The 27828-nt window shown below is 49.5% G+C and overlaps 1 protein-coding gene across 2 annotated transcripts; it reads left to right on the forward strand.

Moving 5' to 3' along the window:
* Window positions 1-621: 621 nt before the first annotated feature.
* LOC144728582 (cystathionine beta-synthase-like protein) lies at window positions 622-27726 on the forward strand. Of its 2 annotated transcripts, none has more exons than XM_078608111.1 (16): window positions 622-1020; window positions 6844-7101; window positions 10146-10252; window positions 10845-10979; window positions 11812-11891; window positions 14130-14264; window positions 15508-15577; window positions 16976-17067; window positions 17854-17979; window positions 18340-18424; window positions 19276-19381; window positions 19793-19870; window positions 21124-21258; window positions 22627-22735; window positions 23854-23950; window positions 25224-27726. In XM_078608111.1, exons 2-16 carry the CDS (start codon window positions 6848-6850, stop codon window positions 25337-25339), a joined length of 1725 nt encoding a protein of 574 aa, XP_078464237.1. In that variant the 5' UTR covers window positions 622-1020; window positions 6844-6847; the 3' UTR covers window positions 25340-27726. The 2 variants fall into 2 exon arrangements, with proteins under 2 accessions (XP_078464237.1, XP_078464238.1); XM_078608112.1 differs by having other exon boundaries at window positions 625-1020; window positions 23854-23938.
* The last annotated feature ends 102 nt before the right edge of the window (window positions 27727-27828 follow it).

Below are 27828 nucleotides of genomic sequence, written 5' to 3' on the forward strand. Positions count from 1 at the left end.
ACCACCGCTCCCCCACTATTTTCCACATACTACACACAAAGGTCGCACGTATAGCCTTTACAGACTGTCGGGGGCAAGTGCTGTTATAGCGAGCACCTATGAAGGCCGGAACGGCACACGAGGGGGTTGGGTGTCCAGCAATGTTTACACATCGCACTCATTTGAGGCTGAGTCCACCTAGGGGAGGCCCAGAACCTGGTCAAATAAGCGCAACTGGTGTTGGCCTTGAGTGGGAATCGAACCTGGGTGGCCAGGTTCGTAGCGCAGCGCGCTAACCGCTACACCACCGCTCCCCATACACACACACACCTACGTACACACACACGTACACACACAATCCCCATGCATCCACGAACTCTCCCGCGCTCACTCCAAACACAAAACAACAAAAATCGACCCTCCTCCTTTGGTTGGTTCCAACCAACAATCGACCTACGTCTCATTGCCCCCCCCCCCCACATTCTATTTGCCATACTCTCGATAAACACGTGTTCGGCGGTAGGGGTGTGTGTCTGCGTGCCTGCTGCTGCTGCTGTTGTTGCGAGATGGGCCACATCCCCATCGCAGGACCAATCAGAGGACGCGGTCCGTGACAAGTCAGTCGCGTGGGGACGTGGGGAGGAGTGTGAGCGCGCTTATTTAGCCGCCTGGCCTGGCCATGCTCAGCCTTCTTTTGCTCTCAGCTGCTGCTCATCCTGTTTGACTGCTCGCTCTCATTCTCTCTCTCTCGCTTTCTCTCTTGCTCGTTCGTTCGTACGTTCGTCTCGTCCGTCCCATCCATCCCATCCACAGCAGCGAGTGGCTCGAATCTGCGAGTCATCATCCACACACACTCACACGTGTGTAGGCGAGAAGCGAAAGGCGTCTTTGCAAACCGGATTGTCGTCCGGCGCGGCAATAATAGGCCACCGTAATTTATTATAATAATTATTATCATTCTGCTTCTGTGCGCGCTCACGTTGATGCCATTGTTTTGGTCGTGAGTCATTGCGAACAAGCCGACTGCAACACCAGCGAAGGGTGAGTTTATGATCCTGCGAGCCCGGCCCATTGGCTTCACTGTTGAACGGCGGCACCGCGGGGCATGCCCCTTGTTTTAAAACGCGACCCTCCCTCCCTCCGTCCTCCAGCCACGTGTGATCTTCTTATCTTGCTGTTCTTATTATTCTTCTTGTTGTAAACGAGAGATGTTTTTGTGAAGTGTTCGCCGTGTGACCAAAAATGCGTGCGGAGCCCCCCTTGCACAGCTGCGTCTGTAATCCTGCTGCAGTATTTCATCAGCTGGAAGAGAGGAGTGGTGGTGGTGGGGGCAGGGTGGATTTTCACGTGCGTTTTTAAAATGATATCTTTAATGTATTTCGAGAGTAATTATTGTAATTTATTTCTATCACCCGGCTCCCCCCCCCCCCCCCATCTAATTTTCCGTAACCGTGTACCTCGTGGCACGGATTGGGTGGTCGCTGCTGCTGCTGCGTGATGTTGCGGGAGGGTTTTTGTTGTTGTTTTAAAACCGCACAATGACGCGGCAATGCTTAAAGCCACATCGCGTTTTAAATCTACATTTTTTTTTAAACATATCTGATTGTGCTATTGGATGGAACGGGGTGGCGCGCGCACTGATTAGCGCGCTGCTCCGTACATCTGACCACCCGAGTTCAATTCCGGCCCACGGCTAACGCTGAGCGGTGCGTGATGTGGATATCGTGATCGGTTCTGAGCCCCCCCCCCCCCTCCAGCTTCACAGACCCTCGGTAACCAGCGTGGTGAAGTATGGTTAAACTCCCTATGCCCGACACGGCACCGTGAGACTTTCATCCACAATTTTTTAGTGGCAAGGGCAGTAAATTATTATTTTAATTGTTAAAGGCTCGGCCCTGCAATTGCTGGTTTAAGCATCTGGGAGTTCTAGGGGGAACCTTTTTGTTGTTTGCTGTAGAGAGCGGTGTTTTTGGCCTACTCTTCCACGCTGACCATACTTCCTTGAAATAGGAAATAATCCACCTAATTTACGTACGGTACGAAAGAAGTTCGACAAGCACACAACTTGCCGAACGTATACATATCAGAATCGGAGGTTTTAGAATCCGAATGTGTATCTCTTACTGGAGGAATTTGATGAGCTATAACGCTCTTTCAAAGACGTCCAGTATAGGGGGCTGGGGGGTCAGAACTTTACAACAATATACAATATAAAAACGCGAAAGGTGTGCAAAGTATGGTAAATCTAAACAAATCGTAAAAATGATACTCACTGAGCTATTAACTTAAGCGACCTGGCCACAATTGATGAGCTCAACAAAGTGGCGGCTTTTAAAAGCAACAAAAATAATCAAATGTTGATTTGAAGCTTTCGTGACTGCAGGAAACCATACTCTTTGGTTCTTTCGGTAAAGTCACGTAGGTAGAAAATAAAAATAAATCGCGACGTTTCGGGCGCTATACCAGCGTCCATCGTCAGGTGTATAAATAATCAAATGTTGAGCTGAAGCAACGGATTCTTTAAAAGGCCACTCGGCGGGCAGGCGACATCTGAACGTCGACACGCCGGGACTTATTCCAAGTCCCACGATTGTAAAACGACTCTTCTGGTTCATCTTCACCCGGAGCCCGTGGCCCATGCGACAGCAGCAATGTCTTGTCCTCCGATAGAGGCTTCGTTGAATGAACTGCCAGCGCCTTACGGATGCGTTGGGCCCATTCATTCAGTCGGTCGTCGTCATCCCGATCCATGTGGCTGATAAGCCTCCTAAGTTATAACCGCTGCAACATTATGTAATGTTTCTAATTTACTCCTGTTGTGCCAATGTTCGCTAGGAGTGGCCGCATCTCTCCTGGCACCAAATCTCTCTTTACGATGTCGTCGTCTTCTAAACATTCCCTGTTCACGTCTTCACCCTCCGTTCCGGTTCCTTCCACCCCCCCCCCCCCCGAACAACACCACATTTTCATTTCCCTGTCGTTCTCCATCCTACATTCGTGTCCAAAACGGTGCCAGTTGTCTTCCTCATCGCAGCCCGCGTCTTCCATCTGGCTCGCTACCACTGTGCGAACTCTGCCGTACGTGATTAATAAGGCTTCTGCCGAGCCCCCCCCCCCACTGCGCCTTTTGACTTCCCTTGGAATGTGGCGAGAACTGCGTGTCCCTGATGCGGTCTCCTCCCACGTGGCACGCCGAAGAGCCTTCGGCGGCCACCGTGCGTGTGTCACACTAACTGTGTCACTCACTGTGTCACTAACTGTCACACTTACTGTGTGTCACACTCACCGTGCGTGTCTCACTAACTGTGTGTGTCACTCTGTGTGTGTCACTCACTGTGTGTCTCACTGTCTCTCACTGTGTCTCACACTCGCTGTGTGTGTCACTAACTGTGTGTGTCACTCACTGTGTGTGTGTCACTCGCTGTGTGTGTGTCACTCATTCGTAGTTTAGTGGTAATGAATTGAAGGTGGAGGGGTTACCAGCCCCTCGCACCCGTTGGCACAGAAGGTAGCACAGGTGGTGCATCAGCCAGTCATCTCGGTCATCTCAGTCAGTCGACCCGTGGCACCTGGGTCTGCCCCGTGACCTCCTGCCAGCGGGCATTCGATACTTCACGTGGCCTCAAGGTGCACATGGCCTGGCACAACCGTCGTGGTGACGTCACCGCCACTTAGTGGCGAATGGCGGTTGTTGTTGTGTCACTAACTGTGTCTCACACTCACTGTGCGTGTCACCAACTGCGTGTCACTCACTGTGTCTCACTGAGTGACATACAGTTAGTTGACACAAACTGTGTCTCACCTAACTGTGTCACTAACTGTGTGTCACTGTGTGTCGACTAACTGTGTGTGTCACACTGACTGTGTCTCACTAACTGCACGCAGAAGAACCCCCCTCCCTCCTTCCCCTCCCTCCTTTTTTACGATCAGAGGAAACAAGAAGATGCTCGGTGTAGTCGGCACTTTGCTTCGTTCATCATTTCGGTTTTTTAATGCTTTGCTTTGTATTCCCCCCCCCCCCCTTTTTTTAAATGAAATATTTCACCAAAGATTCCACGCTCTGCTCTCCTCCTTCATACCCCTTCCCTCTCTACCCCCTCTCTCCACCCCCCATCTCTCTCTTCCTCCCATCCCTCCCCTCCTTGCATCCCCTCCCTCCCTGCTCGTCATCATCGTCCGCGTGCCTGTGCTGTGTGCACCTTGGGGCAGGCCGGTGACGTCACTCGGCCTATCGTGTTTTAAGTGACCTCGGAATTATTCCGTGACCCCCCCACCCTGCCACACACCCCGCCCCTCCCCAGGCTTTGCCCGCCGAGTGATGCTTGAGGGTAATTCGAGGTAAGCACGTGGGCTTAACCGCAGTGCCGTAATTCATTCCAGCAAAATCAAATAGCTGTGCCATTGATTTACCCAGGAGATCGTCACGACTGACTTTAAAGACCCCCTTCTCCCACGCTGGAGAGTGCTAACAACGTTTGATGCTCAATATCCCATGAGGACCTTGCTGTACGAGTTCTCAACAAGTTTTGTCTTGCTATGATCATGCAGCAGTAGCAGCAGCACAACGCATCCCCCGTGTAAAATAGCCGGCAAAACCGGCCGTGTAAGAAGTCTACGCAAGCTCACTGAAACAACATTGATTGGGATGTCTGGCCAATCCCTAAACAAATGCGAGTTTTTACATTTAAATCGAAAAGCCAATAATGTGTTTGTGTGTTTTTATTGAAAACGATGTTTTGTTCTCCACCTTCCGAGACCGATGGTAAGTTCGAGAACGACGAGTCCGCGATAATCCGCACCGTTTGACGCGCGGTCGGTGACCTGCAGTGACCTGCGGCAAGCGGCAAAAGATCACAACTCAAACAACAACAGCAGCAGCAGCAGGGCAAACATTTTTGTTCCGCAGCCAAACTTGACTTTGGCAAAGTGGAACGCGGGGCGCGGGCGCGAGATGGCCCAACTTGCTGCGAGTGGAGTGAAAACATATAAATACATGCCACACGAACAGCGCGAAAAATATATATACGGCGGGCGACGCTTCGCAAACACGCGGTTGTTTAAGGACGCGTTTCGTTAGCGCTATGGACGCGGATGACTGGCTGTGGGAGAAAATGTGTTTTTTATTTAACATATTTTTTTAAAGAACTCCTGAATACAAAGTTGATTTCAAAAAGGGAGACCAAAACGGCAGACGACGTGTAATAACGGAGAGAGGTCGCCTTGATACGCCCTCAACGTTAACCAAGTTGTTCTTATGTCGCCAGTTCAGGTACCCTCTGAGCTGTGTGCAGCTCTCTTTCCGAATCGATCTGGCCACAACTTATCTGGCGCAACAAAGTGGCTTATCACGTGGACACTTTATGGCGGTCCGAATACAAAATCGGCAGCAAGTTGTGTTACGGCACTTTTTGCAATTTCTTCTATTTACTTAGTAGCGGCTTTACTACTTTTTTTAATCTTTGCTCTTCTGATATCGGTTGTTTGTTTTAAATATCGTTGTTGTGACTCGCTGACTCACCCCCCTCCCTCCCTCTTCCCCCAACACCCCCTACCGGACATCCATTAAAAAAGAGCTTCATAGCTCATCGGATTCCAACCTCCGGTCTCTAAAAATAAAGATTCCGATTCTGCTGGTGGTGGTGGTGGTGGGGGTCAGTCTCGGCGTAGGCACGGCCATACCTACCGGCCCGGCTACTTGCCAAAACTCTGCGTGTCCCGTTGGTTTTTTATCCACAGATTCTTATTCTCGGTGGTGCGTAATGCCCCACCCCGATGCCTGTCTGGACACCCAACAGGGGCGGTGGCTGTTCCCTGTGCTCGCATTTTCTTTTTCGTAAAAGCGGGGCCCATGGGTTGTGAGGTTTTGGTGACACGGGGGGGAGAGGGAGGTGAAGGAATCTTGAGTGTTTTGCAATCGCCGCCGCGTCCCTCCCGCTCTGGGAGGGGGTGAGTATGGGGGGGGGGGGCTCTCTCTCTGACGCAGGTCGGACCCCCCCCCCTCTGCTCCGTCTGCTCCCCGGGGGGAGTTGGGGTGGTGGGGCAGGAAACGTGGCACGCGTGCGAGGAGAGAACATTCCGGTTGCTGTGATTTTACTTGCGGACCGGTGACGTTTCCTTTCTCCCCCCCCCCCTCCGGCACTGGACCTCGTCGCCAAATCATAGCGGGCGAATTGTGTTTTTTCGGAGGTCGAAGCGAGCTCCTAACAAGGCCTGCGCTGCGGCGATTGCAAAACACTCAAGGAATTCCTTGGTTCTCGGTCCTCTACCGACCCTTTAGCTGCCGTGAGTGATGATGCCTCCGCTGTTCCCCTCGTCCAACCCCTCCTCGCCCGCCATATGTCACCAACCTGCACCGACTGGCGCGGTGAAATACGGTCAAACGACACTCCGTGAGTGGTCGGCGTCGTCCGACAGTGGATTGGCCGAGGGACTTTTCATCGCTCTCGTTTGTTTTGTGAGATGCTGTTGTTTTGCATTTTAACGCAAATGTGGGTGGGAGGGGTGAGGGTTTCGTTTGGGCCGCCAAATTTTTTTTTTAAGTTGGCCGCTAGTTTCTTCAAACACACGCTTGTATTTAAGAAAAAGTTTCCAGCGGGGGGGGCGGGGTGGAAATTTTTGTCGGCAATGTGCTTCTACAGCCAGAGTTGTGGGAAATGAACATCCCGGGGTAGATTGACGATGGCAAATGACGTATGTACGAATGTTGAACTGCTTTCGCGCACCCTCGCGTAGCCGAGCGTGCAAATCGGAGGTGTGCGGGGGTGTTGGTCCCAGGCGGGTCGGTGACTGCACGACGGCGTCGATGGTGCGCTGATTCCGTCATCCGTGTTACCATCTACCCCCCCCCTCCCCACCCACGCGCAGAAGGATGACGCCGACCCCAGTGAAGGAGCAGCAGAAGCCCAAGGAGGCCAACGGCTGCCCCTACTCCCCCGCGGGGCAGCTCGCCGCGGGCGTCGCGAAGCTCACGACGGCGCCGCAGACGACGACGACGCCGCCGCCCCCCCAGAACGGCGAGGCGGAGGTGGCGGGGGAGCGCGCTTGGATCTCGCCGGCGCTGCCCAGCCGCTGCACCTGGTACCTGGGCACCAAGGAAACGTCGCCTCACTTGCACGCCGCTCCGTGAGTTTCCCCTTCCGTGCCCGCTCCCCACATCCCCGTTTTTACGAGGCAGGTCCGAAGCAATGATGATAGTAATTTTCATTTTCTTGGTTCTTTCGGCTGCTTGCGTTGTGGCCGAAACGTCGTGAGAATTATTTTATTGTTTTTTATTTTCATTATTTTATTACTTCCCTTCTACGTGACTTTACCGAAAGAACCAAGAATACCTATTCTCATTGTTCACGTGTGGAACGCGGTTTGCTGCATCGCCTTCTCTCGAAATTTTCATTTTATAAAGCGTCCTCAAACGATCCTTCCTCGAAGTCCGATTTTCAATTTTATAAATGTTTTTCAAATCCGATAACTCGTCATTGTTCACGAATGTCGCGTTTGCCACCGGGCGGTGGTGCCATCACCACGGCGCTTGTGCCAGGCTAGGTGCATCTTGAGGCCGTCGTGTGAAGTGTCGCTCGCAGGACGTCACGGCACAGACCCAGGTGTCATGGGTTGACCGGCTGAGTTGACTGGCAGATGGCACTACCTCTGCTTGACGCAATACATACACCCACACACAGATCTATACACGCACCATGGCGTACTTTCTCTAGACGGTGGATTGACAACTTTCAAACTTGTTTAATTCAAGGGTTTAAAATGTTTTAACCATTTCCTGTAACAACTGAAAAGGCCGGTCCTGGAGAGACAGCCTTGCTCGCGCAATTGTCGCATCTCAAATGAACTGTGATCCTGTCATGCCTGACTTTCTGATTTGTGTTTGTTAAACATTATGTAACAACTTTCCACCATAATGCTGCTGACGAAACATAAAACTTATCTTTTGACACGAGTCCACGTTGCCGCTTTGATTCGCGTCGCCGAAAACAAATAAACGGGAATTTATGGGGAGGGGGGAAGTAACGATTTGGATAGGGGCCGCAGCAGTGGCGAGATGTTGATTCCCTCGTCTGATATGCAGGAGGTCGTGGGTTAAATCCCGACCCTGTGACGGCTGCATTTTTGGAGTCTGGGTGCTAATCCCTGTGGTCGTGTGGATTTTTTGTCGTATGTATGTTGACCTTTCACACCGTGCTTATTGGAGGTACGGGGGAAGGACAACGAACTGAACACGTAAAGCATTTCTAAAGAAATGAGTTTTCAATCGAAACAAATTCGTTTTTTTTATTTAGATAAAATAAAATCCGTCGGTTGACGGGTCTCCGTAGCCTGCTGTCCAATTTTTTTTCTCTACGACCTAAGGCCAAGAGTGGCTTTGAGTGTTGCTATTGATTCATTTCCTGATCAGAGGCCGATTCGTCACGCCGTTTTCCACACCAGCCCTCTGGTTCCCACCACGTGTTTTTATCTTGCGCCCGGCATAGCCGCTTCTTGAGCCAATGTGCTGAGAGCCGTCGATAGCAGAAACGTTTTCTCTCCTTTTTTGATTGCGATTCCATCCTTTTTTAGTTTTGGCCGTCGGTCATCGTCCCTTAGAGCGACATGTCCTGCCACTGCGCACGTGATTGTTCGTCAACAATGTAACTCCGCATACTCTTAGGTTTTTTTCGGTAAAGTCACGTAGGTAAAAATTTAAATAAATACTAAAATAATAGAAGTAATAATAGAAATAAAATAATAGATCACGACGTTTCGGAGGCAACACAAGCTTCCGTCTTCAAGTACTTGATACAGCAGTCGTGCTGTGACGGTTCCACCTGAAGACGGAAGCTTGTGTTGCCTTCGAAACGTCGTGAACTATTATTTTATTTCTATTATTACTTCTATTATTTTATTATTTATTTTCATTTTTACCTACGTGACTTTACCGAAAGAACCTAAGAGTATGAATCCTTGCAGTCGCAAAAGCCGCAAATCTAGAAGTAACTCCGCATGTTTTTCTTATCCCTGCCCATCCTTTTTATATATGGGTGTAATTCCCAGCGTGCACGCTATCTGTGCATCTTTGCGCAATTCTCAGCATTTGTCCAATACTCACATGTAACTTATTTTGTGCTCGTCACATTACTTGCTTGCCACCTCCGACATGCGGTGGACACCTCCCAGCGGAATTGTGCGCTCCAACATGCGGCCACCCTAAATGTGGCCAAGAGGGCACACTGAAGAGACCTCCGCAGTAGTTCTGCAGTGCCAACTTCCAGAGCTTGGTTCATGAACTGCGTGGTGTGCCGCTCGTGGCGATTTTAATATATATTTTTTAGCTTATCAGCCCTCCACAAGGTCGGCTATTGATGATGATGGGTGGTGAATTGTACAAACGGGACCTCGTGTGTACCCTGCTCAAGGTCGAGCTGGCTCTGCGCCGCCGTCGGCGTTGAAGTGATGCCAGCTGTGCAGCGTGAAGGGGTCCAGGGTTTGGCGGTGACGATGCCGTACAGTTGTTTTGTGTACGCCTTGAAGGCTGCAATCGCTCGGATCGGTGTAACTGAACTCTGTTGGAACGTGACTTTTTGTTAATCCTTTAAATAAGTAAATTTTCAAACTCCCGCGTGCGTGTGCACATGTCATGGGCCTCCCCTAGGTCAACTCGGCCTAAAGTTAGTACTTTGTGCAGTGTGTAGTGTAAAACATTGCCACTAGGGAGGCAAAGTCGGCCAGGCGTGGTGGTGCTGGTCACCCCACACACCCCCTGGCGTGTACCGTGCAAGCCTTCATAGAGGTGCTCGCTAACAGCACTTGCCCCAAAAGTCTGTTAAGGCTATGCAGGGTTGAGGGAGGGGTGGTGGGCCTTTGTCTTTGTGCGCGCGCGTGTGTGCCCGTGTCTGTACCAACTTTGATTCCCGGCCACGGATAAAGTCGGTGCCCGGCCATATCAGAACCGGTCCGGGATATCCATCTTCAAAGGTGACCTCGGCTTTAAACGAGTGCACGGTGTGGCGCGGAATCAACATCGACCCTGGGGAGACGCAACTGGTCGTGCCTACAGTGATGGTACTGCCGCCCCCCCACTCCCCCCCCCCCTCCGTGTGTCGTCATGGCGTCGGTAAGCGCTCGCCACCGGCACGTACCCTGACGTGTCGATTTGTCCCCCTGCCCGTTGCGCCCCACAGAAAAGAACGTCCGAAAGTCTTGCCGAACATTCTGTCAAACATCGGGAACTCGCCCATGGTTCGCATCAACAACATCGGCAAGACCTACGGACTCAAGTGTGAAATTTGTGAGTTTGAGCCGCCCCCGTCAAGCCCCCGGTCATTTTCAGAGTAAAGTTTTTGTTGTTGTTGTTGTGGGTTAGATCGTGTAAAGCAATACACGTGTTCATCTTCTTTGTTCTTTCGGTAAAGTCGCGTAGAAGGGAAATAATAAAAAAATACAAATAAAACATAATAAAATACGATTCTCACGACGTTTCGGCCACAACGCAAGCAGCCGTCCTCAGGTGAAGAACAGGTCTTTTCGACGTTGTGGCCGAAACGTCGTGAGAATTATTTTATTATGTTTTATTTTTATTATTTTATTATTTCCCTTCTACGTGACTTTACCGAAAGAACCAAGAAGATGTATCCCTGCAGTCACGAAAGCTTTAAATCGAAATACACGTGTTGTTAAACCCGCCGCCACCACCCGACACGGCCGAATTAGTAAAGGTTCGTCACATAAACAAAACGTGGCAACTGCTAAACAAGACGTTCCACCTCCAAACGATAATCCAGCCAAAAACTTCGTAATTTTTTTTTGGTTTTATGATCGGTGCGTTACCGTTGTTTATTATTAATATCCTAATGGTTTGCCCCCCCCCCCCCCCGTCACAGTGGCCAAATGCGAGTTCTTCAACTCGGGCGGCAGCGTGAAGGACCGCATCGCCCTGCGCATGGTGGAGGACGCAGAGCGCGATGGTCTCCTCCAGCCCGGGGACACCATCATCGAGCCCACGTCCGGCAACACCGGTATGCCGCCCCACCTCCCTTCGTCGTGCACGCACAAAGACAAAGACCCCCCGTATAGCCTTAACAGACTGTAGGGGCAAGTGCTGTTCGCGAGCACCTATGAAGGCCGGCACGGCACACGAGGGGGTGGGTGGCCAACACCACGCCCGGCCGCCTTTGTCTCCCTAGCGGCGATGTTTACACACCGCACCAGGCACTCATTTGAGGCCGAGTCGACCTATGGGAGGCCCAGGACCGGTTCAGATAATCGTCACCGGTGTTTGCCGTGAGCGGGAATCGAACTCGGGTCGCCAGGTTCGTAGTGCAGCACGCTAACCGCTACACTACCACACGCTCTGTGTGCGTGTACGGGCCGCGGCGCGAGTGTGCAGGCCAGTGCAAGACGTAGCCCCGTACACGCAAAGACGCAGGCTGCTGTGGCAAGTGTTGTTCGCGAGCAGCGTCTAATGAAGGCCGGCAATGGTGCGCACGAGGGGGAGGGCGGGGTGTGTGGCCGGTGCCCAGGACCGGCTCTGATAATCCTTGCTGGTTTTTGGCCACAAGCGGGAGGTCGCGTAACAGACCCCCCACAGGTTGACTGACATAACTGGCGGTTGCACCGCCCGTGCTCCCCACTCCCACCAAAACTCTCGCTGCATTTTTAGCCTCTCGTCTGCTCTCCGTGGCATCCTTCACGAGCACCCGCCACCTCCTCCTCCAGAGAGGCTGAACTTGACACCCAGTGGCTGGCACAGAGTCCCGCGAATGCGCAGGCACCACCCGCACCGATGCCTGGGGGGGGTTGCGGGGCCCCAGCCAGTTTTTAATCGATCTTGTGAATCGCTGCTGGCAGGGATCGGGCTGGCCCTGGCCGCTGCCGTCAAGGGCTACCGCTGCATCATCGTCATGCCGGAGAAGATGAGCGCCGAAAAGGTGGGTGCAACGCCACGAGGTGGGGTCCCGTGTGTCGTGGGCCCGATAGACGCGCAAGTTGTAGCGCGTCGCGTTTACAAATTCACTTTTTTTTTCTTCTCGCGTTCGCGATGCACCGCAACGTCCCGTTTCGCGGTATTTGACGACGCGCCACGAGACTGAGAATCCACTTTCCTCGTTTTGTTGCGAAGGATCCTGGAGCAACGTTAATCAAAAATGTGGAGCTGATTTGATATTTTTTTTCTTACCCACGGCTGGTTTATTATTTGGCTCGGCCACTTGTCCACACTTAAGCCGAGGTGGGTTTCGGCAGTAGAGCGAGGTTGCGGGTTCGCATAGTGGATGTTGGGGGTTGACCCCAGCCTATCATCCTTCTGGAGTCGATAAAATAATTACCATCTTTGTGGTGAAGTCTCCAATGGCTGTCCTGTGGGTAGACTCACCCCCGCCATAGGAATGTGGAATTTCCATCACTGGCTCGGGGAGGTACATGGAAGAGGGGAGCACTGCCTCTGGTTATTTGAGCAGAAAACCACTTTGATTTAACTTTTTAAATCCTTTATATTAAGTTCGCTTGCTTGCTTGCTTGCGTGCTTGCGTGCTTGCTTGCTTACGACCGTGTAAATCTTTTGGTCGTTTTTTAACCCACTTCCCGTGATCCAATCGAGTTGACATTTTCCACACAGACTCGTTGTGCGTGACAATTAATGTTCGTGAAAAAAAATTCCCAAAATTTTACACTTCTTAGGCAAAAAAATTTTATTTTACATGTATTCAAATAGAACTCATTCGTGGCTTTGGCTGAACGTCACAGTGTAAGAGCCCAGAACGTAATCCCTCCACAGGCCGTGGTGGAGTAGCGCAGTTGGTAGCGCCCTCGCTTCCCATGCCAAAGGTCGTGGGATCGATCCCCGCGTCCTCTACAGGCGAATATATTTTTAAATCCTTTATATTAAGTTCGCTTGCTTGCTTAGGACCGTGCAAATCTTTTGCTCGTGTTTTAACCCACTTCCCGTGATCCAATCGAGCTGACATTTTCCACACAGACTCGTTGTGTGTGACGATTAATTTTCGTGAAAAAAATCCAAAATTTTACACTGTTTAGGGAAAACAAATTAAATATTTAATTACCAATTGCTTAATGGTGGCAGACAATCATCTGACCCATAGGTGGCAGCCATCTCAAGCCAGAGGACGAGAGGACTCTAGCCGCCACACATATAAAGGATTTATAGTGAAAAACTTTGTTTTTACGGGTTTACTTGTTTACATTGCATCTCTACATGGCTTGCCGTTTAAATAATCTCATCAACCCATTTTTTTGTTTCTAATGATTATCTCGCGCCGCATAGGGTCTGCTTTTTCGATTTCCGTTCTCGACCCAATACCGGTGGCGAAATATCTGAACCAGGGTGCTGGGCATCCCCTAGGTCGACTTGGCCTTCTAATCGAGCGCCTGGTGCGGTGTGTAAATGCCCGCACTGGGGGTACGAAGGGGGCGTGGCGCTGGCCACCCAACACCCCCACCTCGTGTGCCGGCCTTCACAGGTTTTCGCCAACAGCACTTGTTCCACAGTCTGGTGGCGAGAATTTAACTACCTCGCCTGGTATGAAGGATGTTGTGGGTTGGGTCCCGACCCTGACGCCTGTGTATTTGGAGTTTGCGTGTCTTTCTCTCCCCGTGGGCGTGTGGATTGTTCTCCGGGTCATCCGGTTTTTCCCTCCGACGTTTAGAATCGACATCCACACGTTTCGAGTGTTTGGTTGCTATAAATTTCCACGTGATGAGCCACTTCGTTGAGCTATCATTTGTGGCCAGGTCACTTCTGAAACGGAGGTATATACCTCGCTGGGCCTTACCTGGAAAAATAAAAAGTTTATATTCTTGGTTCTTTCGGTAAAGTCACGTAGAAGGGAAATAATAATATAATAAAATAAAACGTAATAAAAAATTATCACGACGTTTCGGCCACAACAACAGCAGCCGTCCTCGGGTGAAGAAACAGATCTGTCGGAAAGACAATGTCCCATTGGGAAACGTGAGAATATTTTTTTTTATTATGTTTAATTTTTATTATTTGATTATTTTATTATTTCCCTTCTACGTGACTTTACCGAAAGAACCAAGAAGATGAATCCCTGCAGTCCCAAAAGCTTTAAATCGAAAAGTAAAAAGTTCATAGTTTAAGTTTGGTTAAGGCTACACCAGGGGGGACCACCCTTTGTCGTTGTGTGTAGGTGGACGTGCTGCGTGCTCTGGGAGCGGAGATCGTCCGCACGCCGACGAGCGCGAGCTTCGACTCCCCCGAGTCTCACGTGGGCGTCGCCTGGAGACTCAAGCACGAGATCCCCAACGCCCACATCCTGGACCAGGTGAGACGCTCGCCACCTCCTCGCCACCTCCTCGCCACCTCCTCGCCACCTCCTCGCCACCTCCTCGCCACCTCCTCGCCACCTCCTCGCCACCTCCTCGCCACCTCCTCGCCACCTCCTCGCCACCTCGCTCCACGCCTCGATGCGACGAGTGGTCCGTGGCATCGCTGCACGGCCACGCTTCTTGGCTGTAACTTCATGGTCTTTACTCTTTGGTTTTTTCGGTGAAGTCACGTAAGTTAAAAGAAAACAAATTAATTAAATCACGACGTTTCGGAGGCAACACAAGCTTCTGTCTTTAGGTGGAACCGTCACAGCAAAATTACTGTATCGAGTGATGCAGTAATATTGCTGAAGACGGAAGCTTGTGTTGCCTCCGAAACGTCGTGATTTAATTTATTCGTTTTCTTTTAACCTACGTGACTTCACCGAAAAAACCAAAGAGTTTGGATCCTTGCAGTCACGAAAACTTCAAATCTAGAATTCATGATCTTTGTTGTTGTCGTTCACAAAGCTTTCGGATCTCGTGGTGACACCGAGCAAGCCAGAGGACACGAACCTTACAACACTCTTTGGTTCTTTCGGTAAAGTGACGTATAAAGATAAAATAACAAATTAAATACGAGCATACGACGTTTCGATTGCAACACAAGCAATCATCATCAGGTATAAATGAAATAGAAACACAAATCTAGTATACTTATAAATGTAATGTAATACAACAGAGAGTCGGATAACATAACGGTCAACACCCTACCTGGTTGATTACGTTCTTCCTGAGAATGCTACATTTGGGAGAGAGATGAAACACAGAACCAAAGACATATAGACAGACATATAAGTAGAGACAGATATCACAGAGCATTCTCAGGAAGAACGTAATCAACCAGGTAGGGTGTTGACTGTTATATTAGCCGACTGTTGTATTACATTACATTTCTAAGTATACTAGATTTGTGTTTCTATTTCATTTATACCTGATAATGATTGCTTGTGTTGCAATCGAAACGTCGTATGCTAGTATTTAATTTATTATATTATCTTTATACGTGACTTTACCCAAAGAACCAAAGAGTAATTCCTGCAGTCACGAAAGCTCCAAATTAACCTTAAAACACGAGAACCGTTTTGTTCCGTTCGTCCTGTGCGTTCCTTCGATAGGCTCCCGCGAACAGTGCTGCTGCGGCTCTAACGGAGCGGACTGTGTTTGGCCCCGTGCGTGCGCGTGCGCGCGTTTTTTCAGTATCGCAACCCCGGGAACCCACTCGCGCACTACGATGTCACTGCCGAGGAGATCTTGGAGCAGTGCGATGGTGAGTGGTCGCGTCGTTGCCTTGGAGATGCCAGTTCACAGAGTGAGCCAGTTACTTCTTCACACGTGTTGCTGCCTTCACTTCATCTTTCTAAGTTTTTTTTTTAATATCTATCTTTCGGGATGTTGCCGTACCATTGCCTTGGCAAGAGCGTGTATCTCCTTGCCTGAAGAAACACGTTCCTTCGGAGCGGGCAGGTTGGAACATGGTTGGACAGCGCATTCGTGCAATCCGTGTCACGCGGCGCAAGCTGCATGGGGCGGCGCGTCACGTGGTGCTGAGCCCGCCCGAAATACAAATCGAGGGCGTGGCTATGCACGACAGACAGACAGACAAATAATCCCTCGTGGGCAGTGTGGAACCTGTTGTTCCTACCTGTATAATATGTGCTTTTTCCACTCCTGCCGTACAGTCTCAATGTAGCATAGGGAGCTATATGCGATGGTGGAGAGATGTGAACTACCTCGCCTGGTATACAGGAGGTCGTGGGTTCAATCCTGACGCCTGCTGCTGTATATTTGGAGTTTGCATGTTCTCTCCGTGGTCACGTTGATTTATCGCCGGATTCCGGGTTTTCCCTCCACATTTCAGAAACGTGCTTTAGACTATTTTGGCTGCTGTTATAAATTTCCACGCGATAAGCCACTTTGTTGAGCGATCATTTGTGATGGCCAGGTCGCTTCTGAAAAAGAGCTACATAGCTTGGTGGGGACCCCTTACCTGGTAAAATAAAAAAAAATAGTTTAATAGTTTTACTTCTAGATTTGAAGCTTTCGTGACTGCAAGGAATCATCTTCTTAGGTTTTTTCGGTAAAGTCACGTAGAAAGTAAAATAAAATAAAAACAAAAATCACGACGTTTGTATCAATACAGCTAATCTGGCTGTGACGGTCCCACCTGATGACGGAGACTTGTGTTGCCTCCGAAACGTCGTGATTTTTGTTTTTATTTTATTTTACTTTCTACGTGACTTTACCGAAAAAACCTAAGAAAATAGTTTTACTGTAGCTGGATTGTGTGCGACGCATTGCTGTGGGCTGGCGGGCACAGACCGTGATGATGGTTGACTTTCGATGTAAAGCTTTCGTGACTGCAGGGATTCATCTTCTTGGTTCTTTCGGTAAAGTCGCGTAGAAGGGAAGTAATAAAATAATAAAAATAAAACATAATAAAATAATTCTCACGACGTTTCGGCCACAACGCAAGCAGCCGTCCTCAGGTGAAGACCAGGTCTGTCGGGGAGACAGCGTCGTGGCCGAAACGTGAGAATTATTTTATTATGAATTATTTTTATTATTTTATTACTTCCCTTCTACGTGACTTTACCGAAAGAACCAAGAAGATGATGGTTGACGGTAATGATTTTGATTTAATGATGAGGTGTTCATGTCGACCCAGGCCGTGTGGATATGCTGATTGCTGGCGCTGGGACTGGCGGCACCATTTCTGGCCTTGCGCGGAAATTAAAAGAGAAGTGCCCAAACTGCAAGGTGACGATGATGATGATGATGGTGAAATAAGTTCGATGAACGATTATGGATGATTAGGAAAATCAACATGTGTACTGCAAGCCTCTGCTTAACATGGGGGTTTCATTCCAGAAGATGGCTGTGTAAAGCGAATTTGCGTTTTAAGATGGAGTAATTTTCCCGTCAGGAATAACGGTGAACGTCGACGTGCCGTTCCAGCCTATCAATTTCCCATTTTGTTCATTTGACAGTAAATAGTTTGTTTTACGTGCTGTGTTTTTATATGGCGTTTCTACAAATATTCTACATGTGACGGACATTTATTTAAATATTAAGTCAGAACGCGAGAGAGATGTGGCGAGTGAAAAAATTAACCCGTAAAAACAAAGTTTTTCACTATAAATCCTTTAGATGCGTGGCGGCTAGAGTCCTCTCGTCCTCTGGCTTGAGATGGCTGCCACCTATGGGTCAGATGAATACCTGCCACCATTAAGCAATTGGTAATTAAATATAATTTATTTTTTCCTAAAAAGTGTAAAATTTTGGAGAAAAAAATTTCGCGAAAATACATTGTCACGCACAACGAGTCTGTGTGCAAAATGTCAGCTCGATTGGATAACGGGAAGTGGGTTAAACAACAACCGAAAGATTTGCACGGTCGCAAGCAAGCAAGCAAGTGAACTTATATAAAGGATTTAAAAAGATGAGCGAGGTCAAGACGTGACGCAGTGGTCGCGGGCGCAGGGGGTGATGGTTTGGAGGATACGGTGCTGATGAATGAGTGGTGGGGGGGAATCCCTGCCACAGATCGTGGGCGTGGACCCAGAGGGGTCGATCCTGGCCCTGCCCGACGAGCTGAACAGGACGGAGAAGACTGCGTACGAGGTGGAGGGCATCGGTTACGACTTCGTGCCCACGGTCCTCGACAGAACGGTAATGCCGCCCCGCCCGCAAGTCGCCGAGCTTGCACTCCCGCCGTCGTCGTCGTCATCGCTGCCATCGCCACCAATTATTGCTACTACCACCGCTGTAATCGTTGCCACCGCCGCCACGACTAGCAGCAACCGCCGAGCGCTATCACCATCGCCACCCACGCCATCGTCGTGATTTCAATGTTCTCGCCACCAATTGCCACCGCCAACACGAGCAGCCACCACCAAGCACCGCAGTCGTCTTCACCAGCCACACTCGTGACGTTGTCGATGATCTGACCCCCCCCCCCCGCCCTCCGCCGTGATCGCGCGATCTCTCCTCGTCACGCCGCTCTCCCCGTCGCCGCTGCGTGCGGGGCAGGTGGTGGACGTGTGGTACAAGAGCACGGACGAGACCTCCTTCCTCATGGCGAGACGCCTCATCCGTGAGGAGGGCCTGCTATGCGGTGAGACGACCACCACCGCCATCATCATCATCACCACCGCCACCTCCATCATCGCTGACATCGCCCACTGGCCCTGATGGCGTTGTCGCCACCGTAACCACCGGTTTGATGGCATCGCTGACGCCATCATCACGACCGCCATCATCACGACCGCCATCGCAGGCATCGCTCGACGACAATGCACCACAACCAGTGACACGGCCACGAAGATGATGACTGGTGATGATAATGATGACTACAGAAATACTAATGATCATGGTGATACTGATGATGATGATGACAATACCAATGGTTATTGCTGATGACAATGACGACGATGTTATATAATTAAGAGAACTACTTGGCCTGTGGCCGCATCTGTGGCACAAGAACTATGCTGCCTGCTGTGAGTATTTAATTATTCTTTGGCTTTGAAATGACCTTGGCTTTGACATGGCTTTCACATGACCTTGAATCAGGAAGGGAAGTTTAACCTCTGTAGTCCCCGCCGCCATCTGTATGTCCCACCCCCTTTTAGTGGTGGGCTTTGACTGTGCGGGTGGAGAGGCTTCGGTAACGACCAGAATCCCTCTTAGAATGGCGATAAGGTGATTCTGATGATGGTAGCGATGGTGGCACAGGTGACGGTGATACTTTATTATCATGAATACTTCTAGTCGTCCAGAGCAAGACGACGATGACCATGATTTATGACGATTACTACGGTGGCGGCGATTTACGACGACGATGACGGCCGTGATGATGACGACGACGGCCGTGATGACGACGACGACGAGGACGACGGCCGTGATCACGACGACGACGTGTTGTCATCACGATGACGACAATGTGTTGTGGGGTGATGGCGGCAGGCGGGAGTTCGGGGTCGGCGATGGCGGCGGCGGTGGAAGCTGCGAAGTCGCTGCGCGAAGGTCAGCGCTGCGTCGTCCTCCTGCCAGACTCGATCCGCAACTACATGTGAGTCCACGCGGAGACGTGCAGGGGAACCCCGTACAACCCCCCCCCCCCCACTCCCTGTGTGCCCATGCAGACTGTTATGGCAATTGCTAAGACGTGAAATGCCATGTGCTTCACGAACCATTTCATTTGAGAGAGTCCCTTTTTTTTTTTTGATGCGAGATCACGAACCGCGATGCTACCGCTTCCCAAGACCGTTCCCTACGAGCAACCTACGCACGAATTAAATAATGTGTTCAAAGATGCCATGGCTGGAAAGCGATTTTATTTTTGAACCTTCAAACTTTTTGCAATCTTCTGGGTCGCGCGTCACTCGGGCACGCACGCTGCCAACGCTCAACGTGGCTTTTGAGTCTTTTTCTTTCTTTTTCTGAGCGCACTTCAAGCTCCGTGTGTCCGTTTGCGTCAAAGGTCCAAGTTTCTCAGCGACCATTGGATGGCGCAGAAGGGATTCCTCCCTGAGGAGGACTACCTGGTGAACAAGCCCTGGTGAGAGAACTTGCACCCACCCTTCGCTCTCCTAACGCCTCCTAAGATTCATACTCTTAGGTTTTTCGGTAAAGCCACGTAGGTAAAAAATAAAAAATAATAGAAGTAATAATAGAAATAAAATAATAAATCACGACGTTTCGGAGGCAACACAAGTCTCCGTCATCAAGGTGGGACCGTCACAGCTAGATTTACTGTCTCAAGTGAGGTAAAATTCCAAGAGTCAAGCTCTTAAATACAAGTTTAAGGGGGGAGGGAAGGGGGAGGGGCTTATCTGAATGTGGAAGCCAATGAGTGGAACGTGTTGGGGGGTGGGCGGGTGGGGCTAAAAGAGAACATTAGGTGGTGCAACTTGTTGATGTTTTACCCGATGTTGGTTGACAATCCAAATACAAAAAAGGAGAGGAGAGTGCTGTTAAGATTAAGATTGTTCGTGAAGTTGTTGAGCCAGCTGGCTGGGATTGGGCAAAAAAAACCTCGCCCACCCAGTCTCTGTGTAATCTTTACAAGTCTCTATTGTATTTATGTAATGTTAAACTTCTTCCGTCACCGTAACGTAGCCACACCGTGCTAATCGGGGATTGCGGGGTGGGGGAGACAAGAAGTCTGAATTTCGATTTAAAGCTTTCGTGACTGCAGGGATTCATCTTCTTGGTTCTTTCGGTAAAGTCACGTAGAATTAAAATAATAAAATAAAACATAATAAAATATATTATTTTTAAATGTTTTATTTTTATTATTTTATAATTTTATAATGTTTTATTTATTTTATTTTATTATTTCCATTCTACGTGACTTTACCGAAAGAACCAAGAAGATGAATAAAAATAAAACATAATAAAATAATATCTTTTATTATGTTTTATTTTTATTATTTTATTATTTCCATTCTACGTGACTTTACCGAAAGAACCAAGAAGAAGAAGAGACTGATCACAAAAAGCAGTTCTAACGAAATTACTTTTCAATCGAGATTATTTAAAAGGCCGTATAGCTCCAGTGGCTTCCTAATATCACGTGGATAAAAAAGAAAATTTACTTGGAGGGACAAATTGGGGGAAGAGGTGGGGGTGGGGTGGCATCATATCCCGATTTGTTGAAATGACATTCGTAGCTAATTGGGTCCTACGGATGGGGGACCCCTCCTCGTTTTAGTTTTATCGAGTCCTGTTTTTTTTCGTTACCACGCGCAAATTGTGATTGTCTTATCGCTGGGGCTTGTGGCTCCCCCCCCCCCTCCCGCCCACACGCAGGTGGTGGGACATGAAGGTTCAAGATTTGTGTCTCTCCGCGCCGCTCACCGTCCTGCCGACGGTCAGCTGCCAGGAGACGATGGCGCTCTTGCGCGAGAAGGGATACGACCAGGTTCCCGTGGTGAACAGCGCAGGGTAATAATAATGATGATACAAATTTAATTTTGTACAGCGTCATTTCGTGCAATTGCATCCCACACACACGCTGCGCATCAATTATCCAGTTGCGTACAAAAAAATACACGAATAAAACCCCCACTACTTGGCAAATAACAAAAAAAATTAATGCAAAAATAGCGAGGTGGAAAAAAAGGGCACGAAACCAAAACAAATAATCGCAGAGAAAATATATTTAAAATAAATAAATCCGTTCGGTTTCCATACCCCAGACCCACATGGTGAGCTCCATTTTCCTCTGGTGCGGGGCCCCAGTTTATCCATAAGCGAGCTGCAAGTGCAGTCGTTTATCGTGGGCGAGGATGAAGGTGGGGGTGGGGAAACGTTACAGCCACGTGGTGAGGCCTTCCAACTTGGAAGTGGCCCGCAAGTGATTTTATTCATCAACGCAGCTGCAAGCATCCTAGCTGCAGTACACGGTTACGAGAGGAGAGAGAGGCATATTTAGTGCCCTTGCAACACTGTGATTTGAATGCGATCAGTCGGCCGCGAAACTTGAGCCCCGATTTTTTTTTCCCCATTTTTGTTTTATATTGTGTGGGAACGCGTGGAGGACTTGGAATTTACATCGCAGCATTCCCAATTGTTAAGTCCCCCTCCTCCCGTCATTACGCCACTCTGCTGAGTTGCCAGCAGATGGCAGCACGGCATCATTTAAATGAAGTTTCCCCACTTGCAAGTGAAAGTCACGTGGTTAGGGTTGCTGCTATTAACGCGATGGTCCACCAGGTGGCGGCAGTGACATGCAAGGTGTTGTGTCGTGACCAAATCGGTGCTTTTGTGCGCTTCTAACGGTTGCGTTTTCACCGTTAAAACCCCATTTTTTTATCAAATTAAACAATCAACTTCACTCTAATCTACTGCTGGTCCTCCCTTTTAAAACCACCCCCATCCCTTCTCCCTCGCCCATCCTACTGCTACTCCCTAATCCCGCCCCCCCCCAGCTGCGATCAGGCCTATTCCAACCCCAATCACCTCCCCAACCACTATCACTACCCCAACCTACCCCAACCCCTACTGCTACTCCCTGCCGGCCATGGGTTATTTTCTGTACCATACTTCACCAACCCTGGTGGTCGGTGTGAGTTGGTGACGTGCGGCCCAGGACGTAAATTCGGATCTCACTCGGCACTGATAATTGCTGGTCTCCCCTGCCACGCCACACCCCCACGCACACAAACACACGCGCCACATGCGCCGACAGTACCTGTCTACCAAGCCCAGTAGATGTGGTGTGGCCGTGCCAAGCGACGTGGTGATGCCACCATGCGGGGGAGCGCTGGTTTAGACGGACGATGTGTGTCCGTGCGTGTCTCTCTCTTTCAGGCTGGTGCTGGGCATGGTGACTCTTGGTAACATGCTGTCCTGCACGCTCGCTGGCAAGGTCAAACCTTCCGACCCCGTCTCCAAGATCCTCTACAAGCAATTCAAGCAGGTGTGTGTGCCCTCCTCCCACCAGCCCGGCCGAGACGCTCCGTGAACATTTTAACGTCGTACTCGGATTGCAAATGTTGTGGCTTGGCTCTCCAACACACTGGTGTGCTGTACTAGTAACGAATTGGCATGTTCTGTTTACGTGACAAACCTTACTTATTGGCTGTGTTGGGTGGTGGCGGGTTTGACAACACATCTTTATGTGATCCGACCCAAAAAATCTCTAATGGATAACATTTTTACGCGAGTTTCTGGTAGTTTTTCTGGTTTTCTTTTCGTAAGAATACAATTGCATCTTGGTATGTTTGAAGTCGGAATGATGGGTTAAAATAAGTTTGGTAAATAGTGAATTATTGTTATTGTCTGGATTGAGTTCTTAGAATGAAATATGTACATATTACAAATTATTTGTACAAGATTAAGATTAAAATAGTTTTTCAATGCACACGCCTTCATTTGCACTCAAAAGTAGAAACGTTATTTTGACCCCAGAATTAATGAAATTTGATGTGCTGAATAAAAGTGGGTGGTTTCCTTTTCATATGTTTTAATTAGCTTTTTGCAAGCCATCCACTTTTATTGAGCACGTGAAATTTGATCGGTTCTGGGGTCAAAATACTGTATTTTCTTTTGAATGCAGATAAAAGTGTACGCATTGAAAAACTTAATTTATTTTAATGTTAATCTTCTGAAAATAATTTGTTATATATAGATTCATTATAAAATCTCATCCAGACAATAACAATAGTTCATTGTTTGGATAATGCTAATAAATTTGAAATGGTTAAATAAAAAATGTGAGTACAAAAAGAAGAGACTCAGAATCGGCAGGACCTGGACCGGTTCTTTTAAATTAATTATTGAATCGTCACGCGAGACAACAATGAGTGCAAAATTTCAGCTCGTTAGACTTGGTCAATCTGACGATAGATATTAGGCGTCAAAAATTTTGAAATAAGATAACCGGACAACAGGGCAAGTGAAATAAAAGTGTGGTAATAATAAAAAGTAGGCAAAATCGTGCACACGCGTGGGTCATGTGACACCTCCCAACACGTGAACCCAGTGACCCATTGGCACGGACTGTGGCCCATGCTTTCTTCCTGCGGCCATTCACAGATCACTCTGAAGGACAACCTGGGCAAGCTGTCGCGCATCCTGGAGACGGATCACTTTGCGCTGGTGGTTCACGACCAGATTCAGTGTAAGACATTTGGTACATGTATACGCTTTTTTAATTCCTTCATTCTACGTTCACACAGGAAGACACAAACAGCCTTCACAGGCTCTGGGGGGGGCGGGGGGGGTGGGGGAAGTGCACCTAATGAAGGCCGGCACGGCACACGAGTGGTGGGTCTGTGGCTAGAATGATGCCTTGCCGCCTTTGTCTTCCCAGTGCTGATGTTTTGACGCCGCACCAGGTTCTCTATTTTTAAGGCAGAGTCGACCTAGAGGGGGAGAGAGGGATGCCCCGGACTCGCTTCAAATATTTGCCACCGTTATTGATCATGAGCAGGAATCCAACTCGGGGTTTCAGTGTGCATTGCTCCGTATGCCAACCACTGCACTGTGAACTCGGGTGAACTCAGGTCTCCGAATTCACAACGCAGCGTTGTGAATTCGGAGACCCGAGTTCAATTCCCGACCCATGGCTAACATCGGTGTCGAGTGATATCCGAATCTGTCCTCGCCCCAACCCCACCATCGCCACCCCATCTCCCGTCACCAACCTCCATTGACCAGCATGGTGAAGTATGGTCGGACAACTTGCGTTACTCCTCCAACCATACGATTAGATGGGGGAGACGATGGGTCTCCTCCATGTATTTGTCTCTTCACGTAAAAACTAAGAAATAAAGTGTTCTCTTGCGCAACCCATCGGCAACAACAGCCTCCTGGGAGTGGATCGTTTTGCCAGTGTTGACTCAGCCCAAGCAAACTGTGGGACTGGTGCTTGACATAAAATGTGTCATCGGCAGAGTTGGGCTTGCTTGCATCAATGCCGGTGAACGGCCGGATTTTATAGGAGAGGTCCCCCATCTCGTTTTTGAGATATGGGGGTCCTCGTTAGTGATGCAGTGTTTTGGAGGCCTTCGTACGGCTGTAAAATGGATTCGAGTTATCAAGAATCTTCTGAGCATGTGAATTGATGCGAGATGATGAATTGCTGCGTCGTAGTGAATCGGCCAATGCTGGGATAATCCACTGTGTCGCGATTGTCTCCACTCAAACGCGCTCGCCTCTTGTCCGTACGCATGTTGAACTCCTTTCGCACCGAACGTAGCCAACCGTGTTAATCGGAGGTGGTGGGGGGAATGGCAACAAACTAAACACACAGCAGTTGTGAAGAATTGAGTTTGTCCATCTAGACGACTGTTAAAGTGCATAGCTCCAGTGGCTTCCCAATGACTTCAACTTTTTAAACCCGCGGCAGAAATGCCTCTCATTCCACCATGACGGCGGTGTTGATGCCTCGTCCTCTGTCGCAGATCATGGCCAGGGCCACTCGCAGAAGCAGAACATGGTGTTCGGGATCGTGACGGCCATCGACCTGCTCAACTATGTGACGACGCGCGAGAAGGAGACCCAGGTCATCGGAGTCTGAGCTGCGACAGGGCCCCCAGGCCACGACTCGCTCGCTCGCCCGCCCGCCGTGTGACGTGCGCTGCCTGTGCGTCGCTACCGTCTGTGCGTGTCTGGTGGTATTATTGCCGCTGCGTCCGTGTGCGTCCGTGTGCGTCCGTGTGCGTCAGTGTGCGTCAGTGTGCGTCAGTGTGCGTCAGTGTGCGTCAGTGTGCGTCAGTGTGCGTCCGTGTGTGTCCGTGTGTGTCAGTGTGTGTCCGTGTGTGTCCGTGTGTGCGTCTCTGCGTCCGTGTTCATCTGTGTCGTGTCATCCGGTAGTGTTATGCTGTGTGTGTGTGTGTCTGGAGGTTTTATTGGCAGTGTGTTTGTGTGTGTGTCTGCTAGCATTATACTGTCTCTGTCTGGTGGCATTATACTGTGTCTGTTGTGTCTGGTGGCAATGTGCGGCGTGTGTCTCCGTCTCAGAAAATGGTTAATCGTGTTCGTGCGTGCACATTTGTGAGATGATGAGAGGAGAGTAGCAGCATCGTGGTTGGCGCACTGCACTCAATTTCTGGTGACCAGAGTTAAATTCCCAGCCGTGGCTGACGACATCAGTGGAGTGTTTTATCTTAACTGGTCCTGGGCCCCTCCCCAAAGTCAACTCGGCCCCAAATGAGCGCCCGAGTTATGGTGCGCGTGCGTAAACATCACCAAAGTGGCCAGACACGGTACTGCTGGCCACACACTACCTGCTTGTGTGCCGTGCCGGCCTTTTAATAGGCGCTCGCCAACGGAACTTTTACCCACGTGGTTTGTAAGGCTACGCGGGGAGGAGGGGGGGGGGGATCTGCATAACGTGTGCGTGCGTGTAGTTGCGTGTTGCGTTCCTGACGCCTGGTGTTGTTGGGAAGTTTGTTCAAGAATCGTTTTTGCCTAAACGCCGATCGGAGTGTTGTGACGCTTGTCAAGCGGTTCGCGCGCAAGTTGCCAGCGGCGTTGTCACTTTATCAGCGACTCGCTCGGAAATGTTTGGCGAGTGGAAACATCTTCTGGCGATGGTGCCGATGGCTTTCGCAGCCCCGCTCCGGTCCAAGCTTTACATGTTTTTTTGAAGTTGTCCCTACTACTCAGGGCGATTCCACTAACCATGTTGTGGCAGGTATGGTAAAAGCGATTTTTTTGAGAGAGAGAACGTACGTTTACGAAGTTGAAACTTGCCGCTAGTCTCGGAGTGCCTCCTCGCATCTCCTCTGTAACTTATGGAGCAACGTGTTCACGGAGTTGCTCTCCATCAAACCACATTTTGATTTATTCAATTGCCAAAGCCTTGTTTTCCGTGGTAATCAATGTCTTCTTCAAACCGATAGACGACGGATGTGTCGCGTCAAATTCCCTGTTAAACAGTACGATGGCATTACAAAAAATGAGACTGTGATTTTTTTTATAATTATTAGATTTTAAGTATCCGACTTTTCAGGTATATGGGTGGGAAGATTCGGCGCTGACATTAGTGGGTGGTACACAGCTGCTGAATTTGGCCAGTGGTGGCAGAGTGATTGTACGTGCCTCGGCAGACACTTGCAACCAACTCGCCCTCCATGCAAATACACAATCTCACGTCTGCTTGCTTTGGCGAGCAAGCGGTAAAGGCCCTCCGGATTATGTATTCAAATCGGGTCCGTAATTCGATTTTCATTTTTTTTGACCAGCTCCTGTCTCAACGCCAGCAGCGCCGGGCAATCCCGCATTGATATTCGTGCCAGGCCGATCTGCCTGGCACACGGTGGGGCTCGTGTGCACGTGTGTGTGGCCGAGCATCGGGCCAGCCTTGGGAGATGGAGATGCATGTGAAGCACTGTGCTGACTGCGACGTCCATCTCTCTCCGTGTGTTCGCGTGTCCGAACTTCCTGCGCGCCGCGCGCAGCCGACCGTGCCGATCGGACGGACGACAAACCAAACGCAAGAAAGCAGCAGTTGGAAGGAAATGAATTTGCAATCTGGATTTTAAAAGTGCGTAGCCTCCGGTGGTAATCTCCCTGAGACATCGGGGGCTGTAGGGCACGCTGCGGGCTGTGCATGTGGAGTCGTGCTACTGGGGATTTTTATGGCATTGATGAAATGTTTACTCTTGAAACGACCGTACATTTACCGTAGTGCTTCCTTGCGTTCGAGCTGGACCATCTGTCCATTATGTGTAAGCAAAGTGTGTGGCCAATAGGTTAGTGCCTCGAATTGTTTCGTCGTTTCTCAATGTGAGATCGGAATAAGTGAAGTTTTTCCAGTAATTCAGTTGAAGGTTTTTTTTTTTTTGTTCAAGCTAATAACTGCACAGAATAAGTCTTTTAATTTTATTGTTATTTTCTTTTAGTCTTCCCGGACATCTGTATTGCGATTTTAAATAAAGGATTTGTTGGTGGTAGCGATGACGTTTTTGTGTCCGTGTCCTCTTCATTTATCACTTATCGGCCACGATCAATCCGCTGCTAGGATGAAGGCCTCGCCAACCTCTGGGTGTCGGCAACGCAGCG

The sequence above is a fragment of the Lampetra planeri genome, chromosome 29, assembly GCF_965212315.1.
Source record: "Lampetra planeri chromosome 29, kcLamPlan1.2.h2, whole genome shotgun sequence".
NCBI lineage: Eukaryota > Metazoa > Chordata > Hyperoartia > Petromyzontiformes > Petromyzontidae > Lampetra > Lampetra planeri.

Bases quoted from the DNA above. Each gene is read 5' to 3' on its own strand.
- LOC144728582 (XM_078608111.1), top strand. From the start codon at position 6,848: ATGACGCCGACCCCAGTGAAGGAGCAGCAGAAGCCCAAGGAGGCCAAC. The intron at 15,578-16,975 runs GTGAGTGGTCGC...ATGTCGACCCAG, and splicing joins GATCTTGGAGCAGTGCGATG to GCCGTGTGGATATGCTGATT. The intron at 23,951-25,223 runs GTACATGTATAC...CCTCTGTCGCAG, and splicing joins GATTCAGTGTAAGACATTTG to ATCATGGCCAGGGCCACTCG.